The sequence below is a fragment of the Carcharodon carcharias genome, chromosome 29, assembly GCF_017639515.1.
Source record: "Carcharodon carcharias isolate sCarCar2 chromosome 29, sCarCar2.pri, whole genome shotgun sequence".
Taxonomy (NCBI): domain Eukaryota; kingdom Metazoa; phylum Chordata; class Chondrichthyes; order Lamniformes; family Lamnidae; genus Carcharodon; species Carcharodon carcharias.
Window position 1 is genome coordinate 5587731 of NC_054495.1, and position 23421 is coordinate 5611151.

Here is a 23421-nt window from a genome sequence, read left to right on the forward strand (position 1 = left end):
CGTCCCCATCAAACACTCCCAGGACAGGTACAGCACAGGGTTAGATACAGAGTAAAGCTCCCTCTACACAGCCCCGATCAAACACTCCCAGGACAGGTATAGCACGGGGTTAGATACAAAGTAAAGTTCCCTCTACACTGTGCCCATCAAACACTCCCAGGACAGGTATAGCACGGGGTTAGATACAAAGTAAAGTTCCCTCTACACTGTGCCCATCAAACACTCCCAGGACAGCTACAGCACGGGGTTAGATACAGAGTAAAGCTCCCTCTACACTGTCCCCATCAAACACTCCCAGGACAGGTACAGCACGGGGTTAGATACAGAGTAAAGCTCCCTCTACACTGTCCCCATCAAACACTCCCAGGACAGGTACAGCACGGGGTGAGATACAGAGTTAAGCTCCCTCTACACTGTCCCCATCAAACACTCCCAGGCCAGGTACAGCACGGGGTCAGATACAGAGTAATGCTCCCTCTACACTCTTCTGTCAATTGTACCTCAGTTAAATGCAAGTAAGAACCTTTCTGTAAAAACGTGCCGTGAAAGCCCCCCCTGTCTATTCCCCAATGCCCCTGTGGTTCTCTGAGTTAGCTGGTCCATGTCATGCCAATCTAGTTTGGTGTTGTGAGCACAAATCAATTTTGTTTCATTCATTCATGAGATGTGGGCTTTGCTGGCTGGGCCAGAATTTATTGCCCATCCCTAATTGCCCCTTGAGAAGGTGGTGGTGAGCTGCCTTCTTGAACCACTGCAATCCATGTGGTGTAGGTACACCCACTGTGCTGATCAGGAGGGAGTTCCAGGATTTTGACCCAGCGACAGTGAAGGAACGGCCGATATATTTCCAATTCAGGATGGTGAGTGACTTGGAGGGGAACTTCCAGGTGATGGTGTTCCTATATGTCTGCTGCCCTTGCCCTTCTAGGTGGTAACGGTTGTGGGTTTGGAAGGTGCTGTCTAAGGAGCCTTGGTGAGTTCCTACAGTGCATATTGTAGATGGTACACACTGCTGCTACTGTATGTCGGTGGTGGAGGGAGTGAAGGTTTGTGGATGTGGTTGCCAATCAAGTGGGGCTGCTTTGTCCTGGATAGTGTCCAGCTTCTTGAGTGTCGTGGGAACTGCACACATCCAGGCAAGTGGGGAATATTCCATCACACTGCTGACTTGTGCTTTGTAGATGGTGGATAGGCTTTGAGGAGTCAGGAGGTGAGTTACTCGCCACAAGATTCCTAGCCTCTGACCTGCTCTTGTAGCCACAGTATTTATCTGGCTAGTCCAGTTTCAGTTTCTGGTCAATCGTAACCCCCAGGATGTTGATAGTGGGGGATTCAGCAATGATAATGCCATTGAACATCAAGGGGCAATGGTTAGATTCTCTCTTGTTGGAGATGGTCACTGCCTGACACTTGTGTGGCGTGAATGTTACTTGCCTCTTGTCAGCCCAAGCCTGGATATTGTCCAGGTCTTGCTGCATTTGAACACTGACTGCTTGAGTATCTGAGGAGTGACGAATGGTGCTGAACATTGTGCAATCATCAGCGAACATCCCCACTTCTGACCTTATGATGGAAGGAAGGTCATTGATGAAGCAGCTGAAGATGGCTGGGCCGAGGACACTACCCTGAGGAACTCCTGCAGTGATGTCCTGGAACTGAGATGACTGACCTCCAACAACCGCAACCATCTTCCTTTGTGCTCGGTATGACTGCATCCAGCGGATAGTTTCCCCCCTGATTCCCATTGACTCCAGTTTTGCTAGGGCTCCTTGATACCACACTCAGTCAAATGCGGCATTGATGTCAAGGGCAGTCACTCTCACCTCACCTCGGGAGCTCATTTCTTTTGTCCGTGTTTGAACCAAGGCTGTAATGAGGTCAGGAGCTGAATGACCCTGGCAGAACCCAAACTGGACATCTTTGAGCTGGTTATTGCTTAGCAAGTGCCGCTTGACAGCACTGTTGCTGACCCCTTCCATTACTTTACTGATGATGGAGAGTAGGCTGATGGGGCGGTAATTGGCCGAGTTGGATTTGTCCTGCTTTTTATCTACAGGACATACCTGGGCAATTTTCCACATAACTGGGTTTTGTAGCTGTACTGGAACAGCTTGGCTAGGGGCAAGACAAGTTCTGGAGCATATGTCTTCAGTACCATTGCTGGAATATTGTCAGGGCCCATAGCCTTGGCAGTATCCAGTGCCTTCAGCCATTTCTTGATATCATGTGGAGTGAATCAAATTGGCTGAAGACTGGCATCTTGATGCTGGGGACCTCTGGAGGAGGCTGAGATGGATCATCTACTCAGCACTTCTGGCTGAAGATTGTAGCAAATGCTTCAGCCTTATCCTTTGCATTGATGTGCTGGGCTCCCCCATCATTGAGGATGGGGATATTTGTGGACCCTCCATCTTCAGAGAGTTGCTTAATTGTCCATCACCATTCATGACTGGATGTGACAGGGCTGCAGAACTGATCTGATCCATTGGTTGTGGGATCGCTTAGCTCTGTCTGTCACTTGCTGCATATGCTGTTTGACAAGCAAATAATGCTGTGTTATAGTTTCACCAGGTCGACACCTCATTTTTAGGTATGCCTGGTGCTGCTCCTGCACTCTTCATTGAACCAGGGTTGATCCCCTGGCTTGATGGTAATGGTAGAGTGGGGGATATGCTGGGCCATGAGGTTACAGATTGTGTTCGAGTACAGGTCTGCTGCTGCTGATGACCCACAGCACCTCATGGATGCCCAGTCTTGAGTTGCTAGATCTGTTCGAAACCTATCCCATTTAGCACGGTGGTAGTGTCACACAACACAATAGAGGGTATCCTCAATGTGAAGGTGGGACTTTGTGTCCACAATGACTGTGTGGTGTTCACTCCTACCGAGACTGTCATGGACAGATACATCTGTGGCAGGCAGGTTGGTGAGGATGAGGTCAAGTATGTTTTTCCCTCTGTTGGTTCCCTCAACACCTGCCGCGGACCCAGTCTAACAGCTATGTCCTTTAGGACTCAGCCAGCTCGGTCAGTAGTGGTGTTACAGAGCCACTCTTTGTCGTGGACACTAAAGAGAACATTCTGTGCCCTTGCCACCCTCAGTGCTTCCTCCAAGTGATGTTCAACATGGAGGAGCACTGATTCATCAGCTGAGGGAGGGCGGTACGTGGTAATCAGAGGGAGCTTTCCTTGCCCATGTTTGACCTGATGCCATGAGACTTCATGGGGTCTGGAGTCGATGTTGAGGACTCCCAGGGCAACTCCCTCCTGACTGTATCACCATCTCTGCTGGGTCTGTCCTGCTGGTGGGACAGGACATACCCAGGGATGGCGATGGTGGTGTCTGGGACATTATCTGTATGATTATGATTCTGTGAGGGTGACTATTTCAGGCTGTTACTTGACTAGTCTGTGAGGCAGTTCTCCCAATTTCATCACTAACCCCCAGATGTTAGTAAGGGGGACTTTGCAGGGTCGCCAGATTGCTGTTGTCGTTTCTGGTGTCTGGGTCGATGCCGGGCGGTCCATCTGGTTTCATTCCTTTTTTGTCACTTTGTAACAACTGAGTGTCTTGCTCGACCATTTCAGAGACAACCGCATTGCTGTGGGTCTGGGTCTGGAGTCACGTGTAGGCCGGGGCGACAGAGCTCCTTCCCATAAAGGGCATTAGTGAACCAGATGGGTTTTTACAACAACCGTTAATTTAATTCCATATTGTTTTATTATTGAAGTCAAATTCCACCCTCTGCCTCGGCAGGATTCGAACCCAGGTCCCTGGAGCATTACCCTGGGTCTCTGGATTCCTAGTCTAGCGAGAATACCACTGCCCCATCACCTCCCCCATAATCCAAATGCCAACCAGAGTGGCATTCCATTCAGGGTTCACAACACAGCGGGGTGAGAGGGTTGGAGCAGGTTCAGCTTTTACTTGTTGTTGACCAGGCTGAAGCCCCCTTCTAGGGAACATCCCGACGCCGGTGAGTATTGACTTTGGGGTGCTTCGCCAACATCTCTGTGACCACCTCATCCAATGCATGCACCTTCTTTCCATCCACCCAACACTCAATGACTCTGGAAAACTATGGGGGAAGGATTTTAACCAGCACGTCCCCAGAAAAATAATCAAAGAGATGATGAGGATGATTCATGGTTCAGCGGGTGAAACGATGAGCACCGGGATCGCAAACTTGCCATGTATTCCCTGGAGTTTGGAATTTTGGGTGCCGGACTCATCCCAGCAGTGCAAAAGGTTAACTGGGTAGATTGAGTGGGAGGCTGGGGAAACTATTCCTCTTGGTCGAGGGATCAAGTATAAAGCAGAGCCCAGCCTTAAAACTCGAGCCGGGCCGTTCAGGGGGCGATGTCAGGAAGCACTTCATCACGCGAAGGGAAGCGGAAACCTGGAACTCTCTTCCCACAAAGCGGGCGAGGCTGGGAGTGGGGGGAGTGGGGGGGGGTCTCAATCCACGATGTCAAAACTGGGATTGCTAGCATTGCGTTGGGTGAACGTGTCAACAGGTGTTCAGCCTACGCGGTGCAATGGGCTTTACGTTCGGATGGGACGGAGTGCTGGCTCAGGCCTGAAAGGGGCCAAATAGCCAACTCCCTTGCCTCGGTGGCTTTGGTGAGTAACGATCATGAAACCCGGAGGGTTAGGAGGTCCAGTCCCACCACTACTGCCCTGCCGAAGATCATTCAGCACCCAAGAGGCTCATGCAGCACAGGGGGAGGCCAGTTGGCCGATCATACCTCTGCCGGATCTTTGAATGAGCTCTCCGATTAGTCCTGTTCTTCCCCCACTGCACTCTCCCCATATCCCATGCAAATTTACCCCTTCCAGTATTTATCCAATTCCCCCCTTTTGAAAGTTCCTATTGAATCTGCTTCCACCGCCCTTTCAGGCAGCGCCTTCCAGATCACAACAACTCGCTGCGTCAAAATAAAATTCTCCTCATCTCCCTCCTCTGGTTCTTTTCCCGATTCTCTTCAATCTGTGTCCCTCTGGTTAAGAAGCTCGATCAAAGAGGTCGGTTTTTAAGGAACGTCGTAAAGGAGGAGAGAAAGAAAGAAAGAGAGAGAGAGGGGGTGGAGTGGGTTAGGAAGAGAATCCCAGAGCTCAGGCACCCCCCACCAAGGCAACTGAAGGCACGGCCGCCAATGGTGGAGGGATGGGAATTGGGGGATGGTCAAGAGGCTGGAATTGGAGGAGCGCAGAGATCTCGGAGGGTTGTATGGACTGGAGGAGGTCACAGAGATAGGGAGGGTTGTAGGGGCTGGAGGAGGGTACAAAGCTAGGGAGGGTTGTAGGGGCTGGAGGAGGTTACAGAAATAGGGAGGGTTGTAGGGGCTGGAGGAGGTTACAGAGATAGGGAGGGTTGTAGGAGCTGGAGGAGGTTACAGAGATGGGGGGGTTGTAGGGGCTGGAGGAGGTTACAGAGATAGGGAGGGTTGTAGGGGCTGGAGGAGGTTACAGAGATAGGGAGGGTTATAGGGGCTGGAGGAGATGGTGGGGTAGGGAGGGTTGGAACTTAAAAACGAGGATGAGAATTTTGAAATCGTTGCTGGCCCCAGGACCATTGTGGGTCAGAGAGCAGCATTGGGGGTGATAGCTGAATGGGACCTAGTGTGAATTCGGACATGGAGGGGAGCAGAGTTTTGGATGAGCTGAAGTTTCCAGAGGGCGGGAGATTGGAGCTGGACTGAGCCTAGAGGCAAGCCAGACTTTTGGATAAGGTTTGCCACCCCCCCTTGGATTGGCCTGGAGCTCCCAGGATTTGAAGTTCAGCATCCGGGACACTGCTGTGTGCAACCCTGGAGAAAAATCAATTGGTGGGGTGGGGGGGGAGGGTTCAAAAAAATGGGGTTTTTAAAGAAATTTTCTTTGAACATGTTACTTCACAGACTACAAAAATGTTGAAAATAGGATAAAAAGGGCACTCTGGCATCATCCAGTTGGGTCTCCGACTGGCGTAGGAAGGCAGTGCCGAGGATGGATGCGTTGGCCGACTATTGGCTGGAAACAGGGGGCAGGGGGTCGTGGGCGAGGGGACCGTGTCAGGTGCTGAAGCATCCAAGTCCCGCTGCGGACGTTGGTCTGAGCTCCAGACGCCGTGGGAAAGACCGTGAGCTGTTGGCTTCCTGCCCAGCCTGGGTAACGCTGCCTCAGATGGCGGACTGAGGAGTCGGGGGTGGGGTGGTGGGGTGGAGGGAGGGGCTGGGTAGGGGTGCGGTGGGATGCTCTGGCGTGGCGTGTGAGAGAGCGGAGAGAAGCTGCAGCGGCTTCCAGCTCACAGTGTCCACAACGCGGCTCGGCGGAGCGAGAGCTGATCTCCTCCCTCAGCGGCTGATAGAAAGCTGCATTTCAGTTCACAGCCACTCGCAGCCAATGAAGTGCTTTTTTACGCAGCTGCGTTCACTGTTGCCATGTAGAGAAGGCGGGAGCCAATATGCAGACAGCAAGATCCCAGAAAAAAAACAGGTGACATGGCCAGATAATCTGCAACTGCCTTGTTGAAGGGGCGATGAATATTGGCCAAGGCCCAAGAGGGAGCAGCCACAAAGGCACAGGCCACAGCAGCCCCGGGCACTGCTCCAACTACATCCAACTGAAGAGCTGGCAGAGGCTAATGTGACTTCAAGACACGGGAATATCATTGTAGAGGGAGCTTTACCCTGTATCTAACCCCGTGCTGTACCTGTCCTGGGAGTCTTTGATGGGGACAGTGTAGAGGGAGCTTTACTCTGTATCTAACCCCGTGCTGTACCTGCCCTGGGAGTGTTTGATGGGGACAGTGTAGAGGGAGCTTTACTCTGTATCTAACCCTGTGTTTGACCTAGAGTCATAGAGTTATACAGCATAGAGACAGGCCCTTTGGCCCATCATGTCTGTGCCAGCCATCAAGCACCTAACTATGCTAATTCCAATTTCCAGTACTTAGCCCATAGCCATGCATGTCATTGCATTTCAAGTGCTCATCTATATACTCCTTAAATGTTGTGAGGGTTCCTGCTTCTCCCACCCCCTCAGGCAGTCTGTTCCAAATTACAACCACCATTTGGGTAAAAAAAAAAATTCCTCAATTCCTGTCTAAACTTCCTGCCCCTTACCTTATGTTCAAGCCCCCTGGTTATTGACACCGCCACCCAGGGGAAAAGTTTCTTCCTATCTACCCTATCTATGCCTCTTATAATTTTGTACATCTCAACCAGGTCCCTCCTCAGCCTTCTCTGCTCTAAGGAAAACAAGCCCAGCCTATCCCATCCCTCTTCATAGCTGAAACACCCCAGCCCAGGCAACATCCTGGTCAATCTCCTCTGTACCTTCTCCAGTGCAATCGCATCCTTCCTATAATGTGGCGACCAGAACTGCACACAGTACTCCAGCTGTGGCCTAACTAGTGTTTTATACAGCTCCAACATAACCTCCCTGCTCTTATTCTCGATGCCTCAGCTAATAATGGCAAATATCCCATTTGCCGTCTTAAACACATTATTTACCTGTGTTGCTGCCTTCAAGTATCTATCAACATGTACACCAAGGTCCCTCTGATCCTCTGTACTTCCTGGAGTCCTACCATTCATTGTGTTCTCCCTTGCTGTGTTATCCCTCCCAAAATGCATCATTTCACACTTTTCAGGATTAAATTCCATTTGCCACTGCTCTATCCATCTGACCAGCCCATCTATATTGTTCTGTAGTCTAAGGCTCTCCTCCTCCCTATTCACCACACCACCAATTTTCATGTCATCTGTGAACTTACTGATCATACCTCCTATATTCATGTCTTAATCATTGGCATACACTACAAACAGCAAGGGTCCCAGCACCGATCCCTGCAGTACACCACTCGTCATAGGCTTCCTATCCCAAAAACAACTTTCGACCATCACCCTCTGCCTCTTGCCACTAAGCCATTTTGGATCCAATTTGCCAAATTGCTCTGGATCCCATGGGCTCTTACCTTCTTGACCAGTCTCCCACGTGGGATCTTGTCAAAAGCCTTACTGAAGTCCATGTAGACTACATCAACTACACTACCCTCATCTACACACCTAGTCACCTCCTAGAAAAATTCAATCAAATTTGTGAGACCTCTATTGTATGTGTTTGATAGGGACGATGTAGACAGAGATTTAGTCTGTACCTAACCCCGTGCTGTACCTACACTCGGTGTGTTTGATGGGGACAGTGTGGAGGGAGCTTTACTCTGTGTCTAACCCCGTGCTGTACCTGTCCTGGGAGTGTTTGATGGGGACAGTGTAGAGGGAGCTTTACTCTATATCTAACTCTGTGCTGTAGCTGTCCTGGGTGTGTTTGATGGGGACAGTGTAGAGAGAGCTTTACTTTGTATCTAACCCCGTGCTGTACCTGTCCTGGGAGTGTTTGATGGGGACAGTGTAGAGAGAGCTTTACTTTGTATCTAACCCCATGCTGTACCTGTCCTGGGAGTGTTTGATGGGGACAGTGTAGAGGGAGCTTTACTCTGTATCTAACACCGTGCTGTACCTGTCCTGGGAGTGTTTGATGGGGACGGTGTAGAGGGAGCTTTACTCTGTATCTAACCCCGTGCTGTACCTGTCCTGGGAGTGTTTGATGGGGACAGTGTAGAGGGAGCTTTACTCTGTATCTAACCCCGTGCTGTACCTGTCCTTTTGCTGCCATGTTCTCCGGGTTGCCTGGATGGTGTTGGTGATCTCATTCTGGATCAGGTCTCGAATCTCGGTGCCCCGCGTTTACTCTAGCCTATCAGTTACGTGGAGGTGATAGCATTGTCATGGAGGCGACATAAGGGGAAGCGGATGATGAATATCTACACGATTTATTTCAATAATTACTGCATCAATTCACAATGTATTCGAAAATCGGGGCCGTGAAGCGGCCAAATCTCTCTTTGTCCGGTCGGCTGGTTGCGTGGACAGTCCGAAACAATTTATATTTACAACCCAGCGCTTGTGTCCTTAGCTTGAACCAGGTCCGTGTCTGTGTCAACTCTCCCCTCTGCCCGCACTGTTGGCACTGAGCGTCGAGACGTCCGAGCGGTCACTGTCGCGGCTGGACGGCCTTCCCTGATGGTGCAGCAGCAGCGGCCAGCCGACCCGGCTGGGCTTGGCCGGAGGCGGGTTGGGGGCGTGGCGCTCCTTCCCCCCCGCCGGCTGGACTGGCAGCGGGCACGTCAGGTGGGCCACGAAGGCCGGCGGCACCAGGGTGGGGTGCGTCGCGCCTGGGAAGTTGAGGAACGCCCCGTCGCCGGTCGGGTACCGCTGGTGGAACGGGGACAGCGGGTAAACGGCGCCGCCGGGGAGGAGCGGGTGGCTGGCGTGTCCGTGGCAGTAGAGCTGGGGGAAGGCGTGCCCCGACTGGCAGTGCCCGGCCCGGCGAGCAGGAGGGGTGCCCGTCGGCGAGCCGGCCCCCGACCCCGCCACCTCGGCCTGCCGGTCCATCTTCTCCCACGGGTGGGGCTGAGTCGTTAGGTGTTGAGGGGGGCCCCTGTCCTCCTGGGCACCGACTGGCACCTCTCCCGGGTGGGGCCTACTGGCTGGCCTTGGCGTCCTGGGATGGCTGGTGGTGGTGGTGGTGGTGGGGGTGGCACCCCCGTTCAGGGGCGACCTCTGGCAGTAGGACATCTGGCTGTCGGACAACGGGAAGGATGGCAAGTCCTGGCAGGGGCTCAATGCTGCCGGCGGGAGGAGGTGCTGCGGTGATCCCTTCTGCTGGGCACCAGGCGAGGGGCACCTCACCACTGTAAACGAGACAAGGAGGGAGGTCAGATCCCAACTCAGGCTGCTCAAACTCAATTTGCCCAGAATGACCTATAGAATGTCCCGGGCAGCCCACTTTGCCGCGATACTAAACTCCCTGGTGACCTTCCCTCTCTAGTTCTTTGCCCCCCCCCACCCCACCTACCGATATATTCCCGGCGTTTGGCGTCGGCAAGTTCAGGGGCCAAGAACACTTCCCTCATCGTGGACACGACCCCCCCATTTCGAAACAGCAAGGCCGCAGTACTCCACGTTGACCAATCCCTATCCCGGTTTTTGATTGTGCGGGAGCGGTGGAGTTTCGCCACCGGCCCCGACCTTTGACCTCAGCCGCCTTGCTGGGTCAAGTGGCCATTACCTCGCGTCCTGACAAAGACGCTTCCCTCCATTCCACAAGCCGACCGTCGGATCACAGCGCCAGGCAGCACAGAAGGAGGCCACTCGGCCCATTGCAATTGTGCCGGCTCTTCGAGAGAACTGTCCCATATTTCTGCGACCCGCACCCCCACCCCCACCACAGTTGTGCTTTTCCCACAATATGGTGTTTGGCGTTTAATGGTGACACCTTCATTCTCGTTAATGGTGAGACCTACATTCTCATTAATGGTGAGATCTACATTCTCATTAATGGTGAGACCTACATTCTCATTAATGGTGAGACCTACATTCTTGTTAATGGTGAGACCTACATTCTCATTAATGGTGAGACCTACATTCTCATTAATGGTGAGACCTACATTCTCGTTAATGGTGAGACCTACATTCTCATTAATGGTGAGACCTACATTCTCATTAATAGTGAGACCTACATTCTCATTAACGGTGAGACCTACATTCTCGTTAATGGTGAGGCCTACATTCTCGTTAATGGTGAGACCTACATTCTCGTTAATGGTGAGACCTACATTCTCGTCCATTATGTGGCCTACATTCTAGTTAATGGCAAGGCCTGCACTCTGGCCAGTTGAGAGGCCTATAATCCAGTTAACGGTGAGGCCTACATTCTGGTCAATCGTGAGGCCTACATTCTCATGAATGGAGAGACCTGCATTCTAGCCAACGGGAAGGGCTACATTCTAACCAATGATGAGGTCTGCAGTCTAGTCAATGGTGAGGCACTACATCAAATTAATGATGGGGTCCACTTCTGGCCAGTGAAGAGGCTTACATTCCAGTTAATGGCGAGGCCTAAATCTAGTCAATGGTGAGACCTTAATTCTAACCAATGGTGAGACCCATAATCTAGTGACTGGTGATGTCTACATTCTAGTTAAGGCCAGAGCTACACTCTGAGTAATGGTGAGAGATACATTTGAGTGAATGCTGAGGCCTACATTCTGGTCAAAGAAAGAGAAATCCGGCATGGTATATTAACTATTCCACGATCCTGTGGGGGAGTGGCACAGGGCGGAGATCCAGCATGGTCACAATGGGCTGAATGGCCTCCTTCAGTGCTGGAACAATTCAATGAGAGACTGTTGATTCGCGATGAGGGTGATTCACACCACTGGCCTGATCCAACATCTCACCGCACACCCCTCCCCCGCGGCACTCCGCCCCTCGCCGCTTCTCCCCGACCCTCCCAACGCAGCCTCTGCCCCCGCCCACCCCCCCCCCCCCCCAACGCTCGCCCCTTTTGCCCCTCGGCCTGGACAGGCACCGGATTGTCACCGTTACTCACCGTGGTTTGCGGAGAGGGGCGAGTTCGGTTTGCTGCTGGGCGATGGGCACTCCTTTATCACGCTGGACAGCCTCGGGCTGGACAGAGTCTGAGCGACTGAGCGACTCGCCTTCCCCCGTAGGATGTCAATCACCTGGGGCAAACAGAGAAAGGGGTACATGAGGCAAATGACACCTTGGCGCCCGTTGGACACCTACGCTGGCCACCGCCGCCCTACCCCCCATTCCCCCCCCAATTCAAAACAATCCCAGCCAATTTTCTACCTCAAACCCACCTGGGGCCTTAGTCATTCATGAGACGTGGACACCACCGGCAGGCCTAACATTTGTTGCCCGTCCCTAATTGCTCTTGAGCTGAGTGGCCATCTCAGAGGGCAGCGTGGTGGGGTGGACCTACACCTCAAAGGGCAGTTAGGGATGGGCAATAAATGCTGGCCCTCAGCCAGCGACACCCAACGCCCCATGACTGAACTCCAAGGGCCAACCCCATTGCTGTGGGGTCCGGAGTCACATGTAGGCTCGGCCGGGCAACAGTAAAACAGCTGGGGCTTTTTCTCCCTCAACAATCGAGGAAAGCTGTCATGTCTGAGAGGAGCTGGTTTTCAATTCCACACTGAATGAGCTGAGGTTGAACCTCCACCAGCTGTGGAGCTGGGATTTGAACCCCCCCCGAACCACTCTGCGTGGTGTAAGCCTGGGGCCTCGGGGATTTCAAGGCCAGGGACTCGCCATCAACTCCCCCCGACTTGCCCCAGCGCTCGCCAGGATTCACTTGAGCGCAACAAACCTATTGCCACCCCCCCCACCCTCCGACTTGACCTCCTCCCCGTGCCTGAGCACCCACAGCCCTCTGTGGGAGGGTTGGGGAGGGGGGAGACAGGCCCCAGACCAACCTTTCTGTTCTTGGCAACCATCAGGGACGTGTCGTTGTGGCAGTTTTTAATGCTGCTGTCGGCCCCGTTCTTTAGAAGGACCTTGACGATCTCCATTAGCCCCCGGCCGCTGGAGGAGTGCAAGGCAGTGTTCCCTGAGTATGTCTGCAGGTTGACATTAGCACCATGCTGCAAGCAAAGAGAGAGAGAACATGGCCATCAGGATACAGCAAATCTATCAGTGAGCAACTGTTCAGTGGTTAGCTCCCTCTGTATCCCTCTCTCTCCCTCTCTCTGTCTCTCTGTATCTCTATCTTCCTTACTCTCTCAGCCTCTCCCTCTCTCTGTCTATCTCTCTATCTTCCTCTCTCTCTCTCTCTGCCTCTCTCTATCTTCCTCTCTATCTCTCTGCCTCTCTCGATCTTCCTCTCTATCTCTGTTTCTCTCTCTGCCTCTCTGTCTCTCTACCTTCCTCTCTGATTCCCCATCTTCCACTCTGTCGCTCTTTCACTCTCTGTCTCTCTCTCTCTTTCACTCTTGTTCAGTCACTTGCTCTCCCTCTCTCCCTGTCTCTCCATCTTGCTCTGTCTCTGTTTATCACTTTCTATATCTCTCTATAGACCACTAAGACAATAATCCAGGCCGACACTCCCACGGCCAACACTGAGGGAGTGCTGCCCTGTCGGAGGGACAGTACTGAGGGTCAGTACTGAAGGAGTCCTGCACTGTCAGAGGGTCAGTACTGAGGGAGTGCTGCACTGTCGGAGGGTCAGTACTGAGGGAGTGCTGCACTGTCGAAGGGTCAGAACTGAGGGAGTGCTACGCTGTGGGAGGGTCAGTGCTGAGGGAGTGCTGCACTGTCAGAGGGTCAGTACTGAGGGACTGCTGCACTGTCGGAGGGTCAGTACTGAGGGATTGCTGCACTGTCGGAGGGTCAGTACTGAGGGAGTGCTGCACTGTCAGAGGGTCAGTACTGAGGGAGTGCTGCACTGTCAAAGGGTCAGAACTGAGGGAGTGCTACACTGTGGGAGGGTCCGTACTGAGGGAGAGCTGCACTGTCGGAGAGTCAGTGCTGAGGGAGTGCTGCACTGTCAGAGGGTCAGTGCTGAGGGAGCACTGCACTGTCGGAGGGTCAGTACTGAGGGAGTGCTGCACTGTCAGAGGGTCAGTACTGAGGGAGTGCTGCACTGTCAGAGGGTCAGTACTGAGGGAGTGCTGCACTGTCGGAGAGTCAGTGCTGAGGGAGTGCTGCACTGTCGGAGGGTCAGTGCTGAGGGAGCACTGCACTGTCGAAGGGTCAGAACTGAGAGAGCGCTGCACTGTCGAAGGGTCAGAACTGAGAGAGCGCTGCACTGTCGAAGGGTCAGAACTGAGAGAGTGCTACACTGTGGAAGGGTCAGTACTGAGGGAGTGCTGCACTGTCGAAGGGTCAGTACTGAGGGAGCGCTGCACTGTCGAAGGGTCAGAACTGAGGGAATGCTACACTTTGGAAGGGTCAGTACTGAGGCAGTGCTGCACTGTCGGAGGGTCAGTGCTGAGGGAGTGCTGCACTGTCAGAGGGTCAGTACTGAGGGAGCGCTGCACTGTCGGAGGGTCAGTACTGAGGGAGTGCTGCACTGTCGGAGGGTCAGTGCTGAGGGAGTGCTGCACTGTCATTGGGTCAGTACTGAGGGAGTGCTGCACTGTCAGAGGGTCAGTACTGAGGGAGTGCTGCACTGTCGGAGCTATTGTCTTCCAGACAAGATGTCAAACCAGGGCCATGTCTGCCCTCTCAGGTGGGTGTAAGAGAGCCCACGGCCACTATTTAAAGAAGAGCAGTGGGTGGAATTCTCCCCGATGACCTGGGGCCAATATTTATCCCTCAACTAACATCACTAATACAATGATCTGACAATGAATACATTGCTGTTCGTGAGAGCTTGCTTTGCACAAATTGATGATGCTTCAAAATGTACTTCATTGGCTGTAAAGAACTTTGGGTCATGAGTGGTGCTTTCAAAATGCATATCTCCCCTTCAAATTACAGTGGGAATACCACAGGTTACATCAGAAACAGGAATTTCACAATCTGATTGCTAAGTGACACCAATTTCTTGTTGCTCCTTGAGGGCCCTTGTCGTCAATCCTGTTGCCAAGGGAAACCAGATCCTGGTGACCATGAGTCACCCTGTGGCCTGGGTGTCAGTCAATCCATTTATCCTCTTTCCTTCAATTATGATGACTGATGGCAGATACTCTCATCTAGCCAGTGTCACCGAGAGCCCCCTTCTTAAAGGGGCACAACCCCCACTAACTGAAGTATAATACGTTTGATGGGGGACTCCTAGATTCCCCTTAGTCAGGATAGGCCTCAGGCCTAAACCTCTTGCTCCTCTGTCAGGCATTCTCCAGGGAAGTGAGCCATGGGAAGGGGGGGTGCCCATTGACCTCCTTGACAACACACTGCCTGCTCCTCCAGTTGACCACTTTGGCCAGAGCTCAGGCATAGTCCTCAAAGATTGGACGTCCTCCGATCTGAGACTCCCCAAGTCAGCCGCTGATCAGAACTGATATGTAGCCAGGAATTGAGGGCCATCTCTGTCTATCTAGCCTCCTATAACAGAATAAAACATCCCAAGGCGTTTCAGGTGTGAGTAAAGATCAAATTTTGGCCCCAAGCCACATAGGGGGTTATTAGCGATCAAAAGATCGGTCAAAGAGGTAGGTTTTAAGGACCATCTTAAAGGACCAGGGAGAGAGAGAGAGAGGGTGGGAGAGAGAGAGACAGACAGGTGGAGAGGTTTAGGGAGGGATTTCCAGAGCTTAGGGTCCAGGCAGCTGAAGGCACGGCCGCCAATTGTGGAGTGATGGGAATCGGCTGATGTGCAAGAGAATTGGAGGAGCGCAGAGATCTCGGAATGTTGTAGAGGCTGGAGGAGGTTACAGAGATAGGGAGGGTTGTAGGGACTGGAGGAGGTTACAGAGATAGGGAGGGTTGTAGGGGCTGGAGGAGGTTACAGAGATGGGGGGGTTGTAGGGGCTGGGGGAGGTTACAGAGATAGGGAGGGTTGTAGGGGCTGGAGGAGATTACAGAGATAGGGAGGGTTGTAGGGGCTGGAGGAGGTTACAGAGATGGGGGGGTTGTAGGGGCTGGGGGAGGTTACAGAGATAGGGGGTGTTGTAGGGGCTGGAGGAGGTTGCAGAGATAGGGAGGGTTGTAGGGGTTGGAGGAGGTTACAGAGATAGGGAAGGTTGTAGGAGCTGGAGGAGGTTACAGAGATAGGGAGGGTTGTAGGGGCTGGAGGAGGTTACAGAGATAGGGAGGGTTGTAGGGGCTGGAGGAGGTTACGGAGATGGGGGGGTTGTAGGAGCTGGAGGAGGTTACAGAGATAGGGAGGGATGTAGGGGCTGGAGGTTACAGAGATAGGGAGTGTTGTAGGAGCTGGAGGAGGTTACAGAGTAGGGAGGGCTATAGGAGCTGGAGGAGGTTACAGAGATAGGGAGGGTTGTAGGGGCTGGAGGAGGTTACAGAGATAGGGAGGGTTGTAGGAGCTGGAGGAGGTTACAGAGTAGGGAGGGATGTATGGGCTGGAGTTTACAGAGATAGGGAGGGAAAAGGACATGGGAGGGATTTGAAAACAAGTATGTGAATTTCAAAATCAAGTCGGTACTTGACTGGGAGTCAATGGTGGTGAGTGAGCACAGCAGGTGATCAGGGATCGGGACTGGGTGTGAGTCAAGAGAGTGGGCAGCTGAGTTTTGAATGAGCTTGAGTTTACAGAGAGTAGAATGTGGAAGAGCAGCAGGGGGTGTGTTGGAAAAGTTGAGTCTAGAGGCCAGGATGGGGGTTTCCACAGCGGGTGATCTGAGACAGGCCACACCTCTCAGGTGTCCCTTCAGTGTTGTATTCAGCCTGGTTTTGCTGACTATTCTGTGTTCCTTGCACCCCGAGCACTGCAATGCATTAACCCTGGTTGATTATGTCCCTGCTTCACAGTGTTTGGTAAACTCTTACCTCCAGGAGGAGGTTCACCATGTCCATGCAATTGCTTTCTACCGCATGAACTAAAGGAGTCCGTCCGCTCTTAATGTCCTGCAACAAACACAGAAGACAGATTTTAATAAGGAGAATTCTTGAGAGAATCACATTAGACCCATTCCTAACCCACCTGGGCTGACAAGTGGCAGGTAACATTCACGCCACACAAGTGCCAGGCAATAACCATCCCCAACAAGAGAGAATCTAACCATCTTCCCTTGGCATTCAATGGCATCACCATCACTGAAACCCCCACTATCAACGTCCTGGGGGTTACCATTGACCAGAACCTGAACTGGACCAGTCATATAAATACTGTGGCTACAAGAACAGGTCAGAGGCTGGGAATCCTGCAGCGAGTAACTCACCTCCTGACTCCCCAAAGCCTGTCCACCATCTACAAGGCACAAGTCAGGAGTGTGATGGAATACTCTCCACTTGCCTGGATGAGTGCAGCTCCCACAACACTCAAGAAGCTCGACACCTTTCAGGACAAAGCAGCCCCACTTGATTGACACCCCATACACGAACATTCACTCCCTCCACCACCGACGCACAGTAGCAGCAGTGTGTGTACCATCTACAAGATGCACTCACCAAGGCTCATTGGACAATACCTTCCAAACCCACAACCTCTAGCATCTAGAAGGACAAGGGCAGCAGACACATGGGGAACACCACCACATGGAAGTTCCCCTCCAAGTCACCCACCATCCTGTCTTGGAAATATATTGGCCGTTCCTTCACTGTCGCTGGGTCAAAATCCTGGAACTCCATCCCTAACAGCACCGTGGGTGTACCTACACCACATGGACTGCAGCGGTTCAAAAAGGCAGCTCATCACCACGTTCTCAAGGGCTGACGCCAGCCTTGCCCACCTCCCATGAGCGAACAGGTGAATGAGAGAGGGTCCCCACCATACACTCACGTCCCCAACCCACCCACACACCACCCCCCACCACCCCACCCCACCACCCCCCCACCCACCCTCAGGCACCAGTCGTGCCCGCAGAAGAGAATCCCCTTCGATCTGTGCCACCCGCCCCCTGCGCTTGGGCGTTGCAGGTGCCAACTGGCCCCGGGAGCGGCCGACCGGCGGTGTTGGGGGGAGGGTGGGGGGGGCGGGGTGCAGTCTCTGAGGTGGTCTTACCGCAGCGTCGATGTCCGCCCCCTGAGCCAGCAAGTGTGCGACGATCTCCCTGTGGTGGCTGTTCACAGCAACATGGAGGGGTGTGTAACCTGGGCAGCGGAGAAGAAGTGGAAATTTAGGTTAAAAACAAAACAGGAGAGAGTGAGATCGGCCAACGTGACTCTGTAATTCTAGGGGATTTCTGAGCAACAGGAATAGTTTATTTATATCGAACTATGACTTCAAGCCCCAGGTCTGTTATTAATAACCAGAATCACTGTGACGGGGGAAGAAAAGGAAGTGAAGCAGATTTTATTGATGCTTTGTTTCTTTGTTCGCATATTTTTAGCTTGTGACCAGCTCAAGTGCCAAAGCCCCCACAGGGCGAGGGTTGGTGAGGTTTAACCAGGAAATCTTGGGCACTAAGATTAGCTTTGGGCTAATCTCACAGGACCGCAGTCCCACAGCTTGGAGGTGATGGGAAAGGGCAGGCTGGAATCAGTGAAGCCGTTCTTCTGAAGTGCCTATCAGAACGTCCCGAGGTGCTTCACAATCCAATGAAGGGCCACTTGCACTGTTGCTGCTTGGTAAAAATTCACTCACGGGATGTGGGCTTCGCTGGCTGGGCCCAGCATTTTATTGCCCATTCCTAATTGCCCCCTTGAGAAGGTGGTGGGTGAGCTGCCTTCTTGAGCCGCTGCAGTCCATGCTGTGTAGGTACACCCACAGTGCTGTTAGGGAGGGGGTTCCAGGATTTTGACCCAGCGACAGTGAAGGAACGGCCGATATATTTCCAAGTCGGGATGGTGAGTGACTTGGAGGGGAACCTCCAGGTGGGGGTGTTCCCCATGTGTCTACTGCCCTTGTCCTTCTAGATGGTAGCGGATGTGGGTTTGGAAGGTGCTGTCTAAGGAGCCTTGGTGAGTCCCTGCAGTGCATCTTGGAGATGGTACACACACTGCTGCTACTGTGCGTCGGTGGTGGAGGGAGTGAATGTTTGTGGATGGGGCGCCAATCAGGAAAATCGGCGGCCAATTTGCGCACAGCAAGCCTCCACAAATAGCAGAGTGATAATGGCCCAGGTCCCATCTGTTTTTATTCTTTCACTGGTATGTGGGCCAGAGTTTCTTGCCCGTCCCTAATTGCCCTTCTACTAGAGTGGCTCGCTTGGCCATGTCAGAGGGGCAGTCATGAGCCAACCCCATTGCTGTGGGTCTGGAGTCACGTGTAGGCCAGACCGGGTAAGGAGAGGCAGACTCCCCTTCCCGAAAGGGGCATTAGTGAACCAGGTGGGATTTTACGACAAGCGATTGTGGCTTTGTGGTCACCGTTACTGGCTTGCTTTTCATTAAATTCCAGATTTTTATTAACTGGGTTCAAATTCAAAGGGCTGTGGGCCGAGTGCTGGTGAATGGGATTGGAATAGATGGCTGGCACAGACACAATGGGCCGAAGGGCCTGCTTCTGTGCTCTATAACTCTAAATTCCACAAGTTGTGGGGGGTGGGCATGGGGGTTGGTGGTTGGGGTGGGTGATTGGGATTTAAACCCACAGCCCCAGGGGATTAGCACGGGCCTCCAGATTACTAGTCAAGTGAGGTTACCACTGGGATAAACCTTGTTCTTCCCTAAAGGCAGCCATGGTCTAAAAGCAGACAGACACCCGCAGTGCCTGTACTGAGAGGGCCCGAATATCCTTTAGAGATTTTCTTGGATGATGTTTGTCCCTCAGCCAACACCGTTAACAGGCCGTTAACACGTGGCTGACTGTGGGATCTTGCTCTGCGCATATCGCCTCCCGTGTTCCCTGCGTTTGCATTCCCACATTCATTCCCCACATTACAGTCAACAGTGACTACACTTCAAAACATACTTCATTCAGAGTGGAGCGCAGAATCCTACTGCACAGGAGGAGGCCATTCAGCCCATTGTGCCTGTGCTGGCTCTTTGAAAGATCTATCCAATTAGTTCCAATGCCATCCTGCTCTTTCCCCCATATCCCTGCAAATTTTTCTCCTTCAAGTATCTATCCAATTCCCCCTTTAGAAAGTTCCTATTGAATCTGCTTCCACTGACCTTTCAGGCAGCGTCTTCCAGATCACAACAACTCGCTGTGTCAAAATAAAATTCTCCTCATCTCCCCATCTGGTTCTTTTCCCGATTCCCTTCAATCTGTGTCCCTCTGGTTACCGACCCTCCTGCCACTGGAAACGGTGTCTCCTTATTGACTCTATCGCAAACCATTGTGATTTTGAACGCCTCGATTCAATCTCCCCCTTAACCTTCTCTGCTCCAAGGAGAACAGTCACAATATAAGTCTTTCATCCTGTGCTTTATGCCTGCCCTGACGGTGATGTGTACGAAATAGGCACCTCAGTTTGTGACTATGTGCCCCCGTGTAGGGGAATGGGGTAAACGGAGCTTGCCACTATCTCCTTCTAGCCGGGTCCTGATTTTTGCTTGGCATTGCCCTGCTTTGTGTGGAGAAGACATTGGGATTTGAGTTTGGGTTTTGAGATTTCAACTCAGGCTCGCAAACTATCCCCCAAGTATTCACATCACCTGTCTAAAGGATCATGTCAGTACATCCACTCAACTCTCTGTGTTTTGGTGTGTATGTGCCTGTGTGTGTGTGCGCGCCTGTGTGTGTGCGCGCCTGTGTGTGTGCGTGCCTGTGTGTGTGTGTGTGTGTGTATGCGTGCGTGCCTGTGTGTGTGTGCGTGCCTGTGTGTGTGTGTGTCTGTCTGCATGTGTCATAGAGTCAAAGGGTCATAGAGGTCCACAGCACAGAAAAAGGCCCTTCGGCCCATTGAGTCTGTGCCGGTCAAACAAGTACCTAACCATTCTAACCCCATTTTCCAGCACTAGGCCCATAGCCTGTGTGTGTGTGTGTGTGTGTTTGTTTATATCTGCATGTGTGTGAGAGTGTATTTATATCGCTATGTGTGTCTGTGAGTGTGTTTATATCTGTATGTGTGAGAGTGTTTATCTGTATGTATGAGTGTGTGTGTGTTTATATCTGTACGTGTGAGTATATTTATATCAGTATGTGTATGTGTATTTATATCTGTATGTGTGTGTGTTCATATCTGTATGTGTGTATTCATATCTGTATGTGTGAGTGTGCGTTTATATCTGTATGTGTGTGTGTTTATATCTGTATGTGTGAGTGAGTGTGTGTTGTCATAAAAGTATAATAATTCTCGATATTATTGTGATTTATTGTAAAACTATGTTAACAGTGGGGTATGGATAGTTTCTGTGCGTATTTGTGTGATTTAATTGAATTGGAATCAGCTGGTCTGGAGGGTTTGATTCATCAAAGAAGCTAGGTTTGAAATGCTAAATACATAAACATGACTGAAGTCTTAGAATGTGAGGTGAGGAGAATTTGCATTATTAGATCAATCAGGGTGTTTTGAATTTCAAAGGGATGGTGGGATGTTTACACCTAGCCAGAGAAGCTAGGCCAAGCAGTGTGTTTATTTTTCCCAAAGGTTATTAGCAGCATGGAAAGATTTAAATTATGAGAAAGGTAAGGATCCAAAGATATATGGGAACAAGGGAATTTACATTAAAAGGGAGAAAAATATAAAGGAAAGTGAGGCTATGTGTCAAGGAAGGCATTGTAAGATCTAACAGGAGTGTGAGAAGCCTCCAGTATTTGTACATTAAGCCGCTGTCTACAGAAACTGAAGCTGGAAGAAGCCACTTTGAATTCTACTGCCCAGGGTATTGTGTTGACTTGCCTTGATCTGTTTAAATCTATGTTTTTCCTTCACTGTTCCTTTAATGGGGGTGTTACTGGAAAACAGGTTAATTAGGGGTTTTAGGATTATTATAATAGTAATTTATAGACCTATGTATGTTCTTGAAATCTTTTCTTTTGTTAACAAATGTTTAATTTAGTTTTCTAAAAATTCTCTAAGGTCTTGGTGGACTTATTACTACTGAATTTAGGGCGCACATCTCAAACTAAATACAAATTGCAAAACTGTTGTGACCATGTGATCAAGTTTCCCTCGTGGATTTGTTCCGCTTGGCACACATCATCTTCCACATCATAACAGAGTGTGTGCTTGTGTGTGTGTGTGTGTGTGTGTGTGTGTGTGTGACCATAAGACCATAAGACGTAGGAGCAGAAGTAGGCCATTTCGCCCATCGAGTCTGCTCCGCCATTCAATGAGATCATGGTTGATCTGATAATCCTCAACTCCACTTTCCTGCCTTTCCCCCATAACCCTGGATTCCCTTACCGATTAAAAATCTGTGCATCTCAGCCTTGAATATACTTAACGACCCAGCCTCTACAGCCCTCTGCGGTAAAGAATTCCACAGATTAACTACCCTCTGAGAGAAGAAATTCCTCCTCATCTCTGTTTTAAATGGGTGACCCCTTACTCTGAGATTATGCCCTCTGGTCCTAGACTCTCCCATAAGGAAACAACCTCTCAGCATCTACCCTGTCAAACCCCCTAAGAATCTTATATGCTTCAATAAGGTCGCCTCTCATTCTTCTAAATTCCAATGAGTTCAGGCCCAACCTACTCAACCTCTCCTCATAAGAAAATCCCTCCATCCCTGGGATCAACCTAGTCAACCTTCTCTGGACTGCCTCCAATGCCAGTGTATCTTTCCTTAGATAAGGGGACCAAAACTGTTCACAGTATTCTAGGTGTGGTCTAACCAGTGCCTTGTATAGTTTCAGCAAGCTTCCCTATTTTTACACGCCATCCCTTTTGAAATAAAGGCCAACATTCCATTTGCTTTCCCTGTTACCTGTTGAACTTGTATGTTAGTTTTTTGGGATGTGTGTGTTTGTATCTGCATGTGTGTTTGTCTATTTATATCTGTGTGTGTATTTATATTTGTATGTGTGTGTGTGTTTATATCTGGGTGTGTGTTTATATTTGTGTGCGAATGTGTGCTTATATCTGTGTGTGTGTGTGTGTGTGTGTGTTTATATCTGTGTGTGTGTCTGTTTATATCTGTGTGTGTGTATATATCTGTATGTGTGTGTGTTTATATCTGTGTGTGTATATATCTGTATGTGTGCGTGTGTTTATATCTGTGTATGTTTATATTTGTGTGTGTGTTTATATTTGTGTGTGTGGAAATATCTGTATGTGTGTGTGTTTATATTTGTGTGTGTGTGTTTATATCTGTGTGTGTGTGTTTTGTGTGTTTATATCTGTGTGTGTGTTTCATGTGTTTATATCTGTGTGTGTGTTTATATCTATGTGTGTGTATATATCTGTATGTGTGTGTGTGTTTATATCTGTGCGTGTTTATATTTGTGTGTTTGTGTTTATATCTGTGTGTGTGCTTATATCTATGTGTGTGGAAATATCTGTATGTGTGTGTGTTTATATTTGTGTGTGTGTGTTTATATCTGTGTGTGTGTTTTGTATGTTTATATCTGTGTTTGTGTGTGTTTTGTGTGTTTATATCTGTGTGTCTATATCTGTGTGTGTGTGTGTTTTGTGTGTTTATATCTGTGTTTGTGTGGGTGTGATTTGTGTGTTTATATCTGTGTGTGCCTGTGTGGGTGTTTTGTGTGTTTATATCTGTGTTTGTGTGTGTGTTTTGTGTGTTTATATCTGCTTGTGTGTGTGTGTGTTTATATCTGTGTGTGCCTGTGTGGGTGTATTGTGTGTTTATATCTGTGTGTGTGCGTGTTTTGTGTGTTTATATCTGTGTGGGTGTGTGTGTTTATATCTGTGTGTGCCTGTGTGGGTATTTTGTGTGTTTATATCTGGGTGTGTGGGTGTTTTGTGTGTTTATATCTGTGTGGGTGTGTGTGTTTCTATCTGTGTGTGCCTGTGTGGGTGTTTTGTGTATGTATATCTGTGTGTGTGTGTGTGTTTTGTGTGTTTATATCTGTGTGGGTGTGTGTGTTTATATCTGTGTGGGTGTGTGTGTTTATATCTGTATGTGCCTGTGTGGGTGTGGGTGTTTATATCTG

At 50.6% G+C, this 23421-nt stretch overlaps 1 protein-coding gene across 1 annotated transcript in view; it reads right to left on the reverse strand.

Moving 5' to 3' along the window:
- Positions 1-8820: 8820 nt before the first annotated feature.
- The window catches only part of bcl3 (BCL3 transcription coactivator), a 96753-nt gene continuing 82152 nt past the window's right edge, over positions 8821-23421 (reverse strand). The window contains exons 7-11 of the mRNA XM_041176693.1: positions 17479-17567; positions 16305-16382; positions 12332-12499; positions 11440-11572; positions 8821-9739 (exon numbers count right to left, since the gene is read on the reverse strand). Of these exons, the coding sequence (XP_041032627.1) occupies positions 8985-9739; positions 11440-11572; positions 12332-12499; positions 16305-16382; positions 17479-17567 (1223 nt within the window). The 3' untranslated portion in view covers positions 8821-8984. The remainder of the gene's footprint in view (positions 9740-11439; positions 11573-12331; positions 12500-16304; positions 16383-17478; positions 17568-23421) is intronic.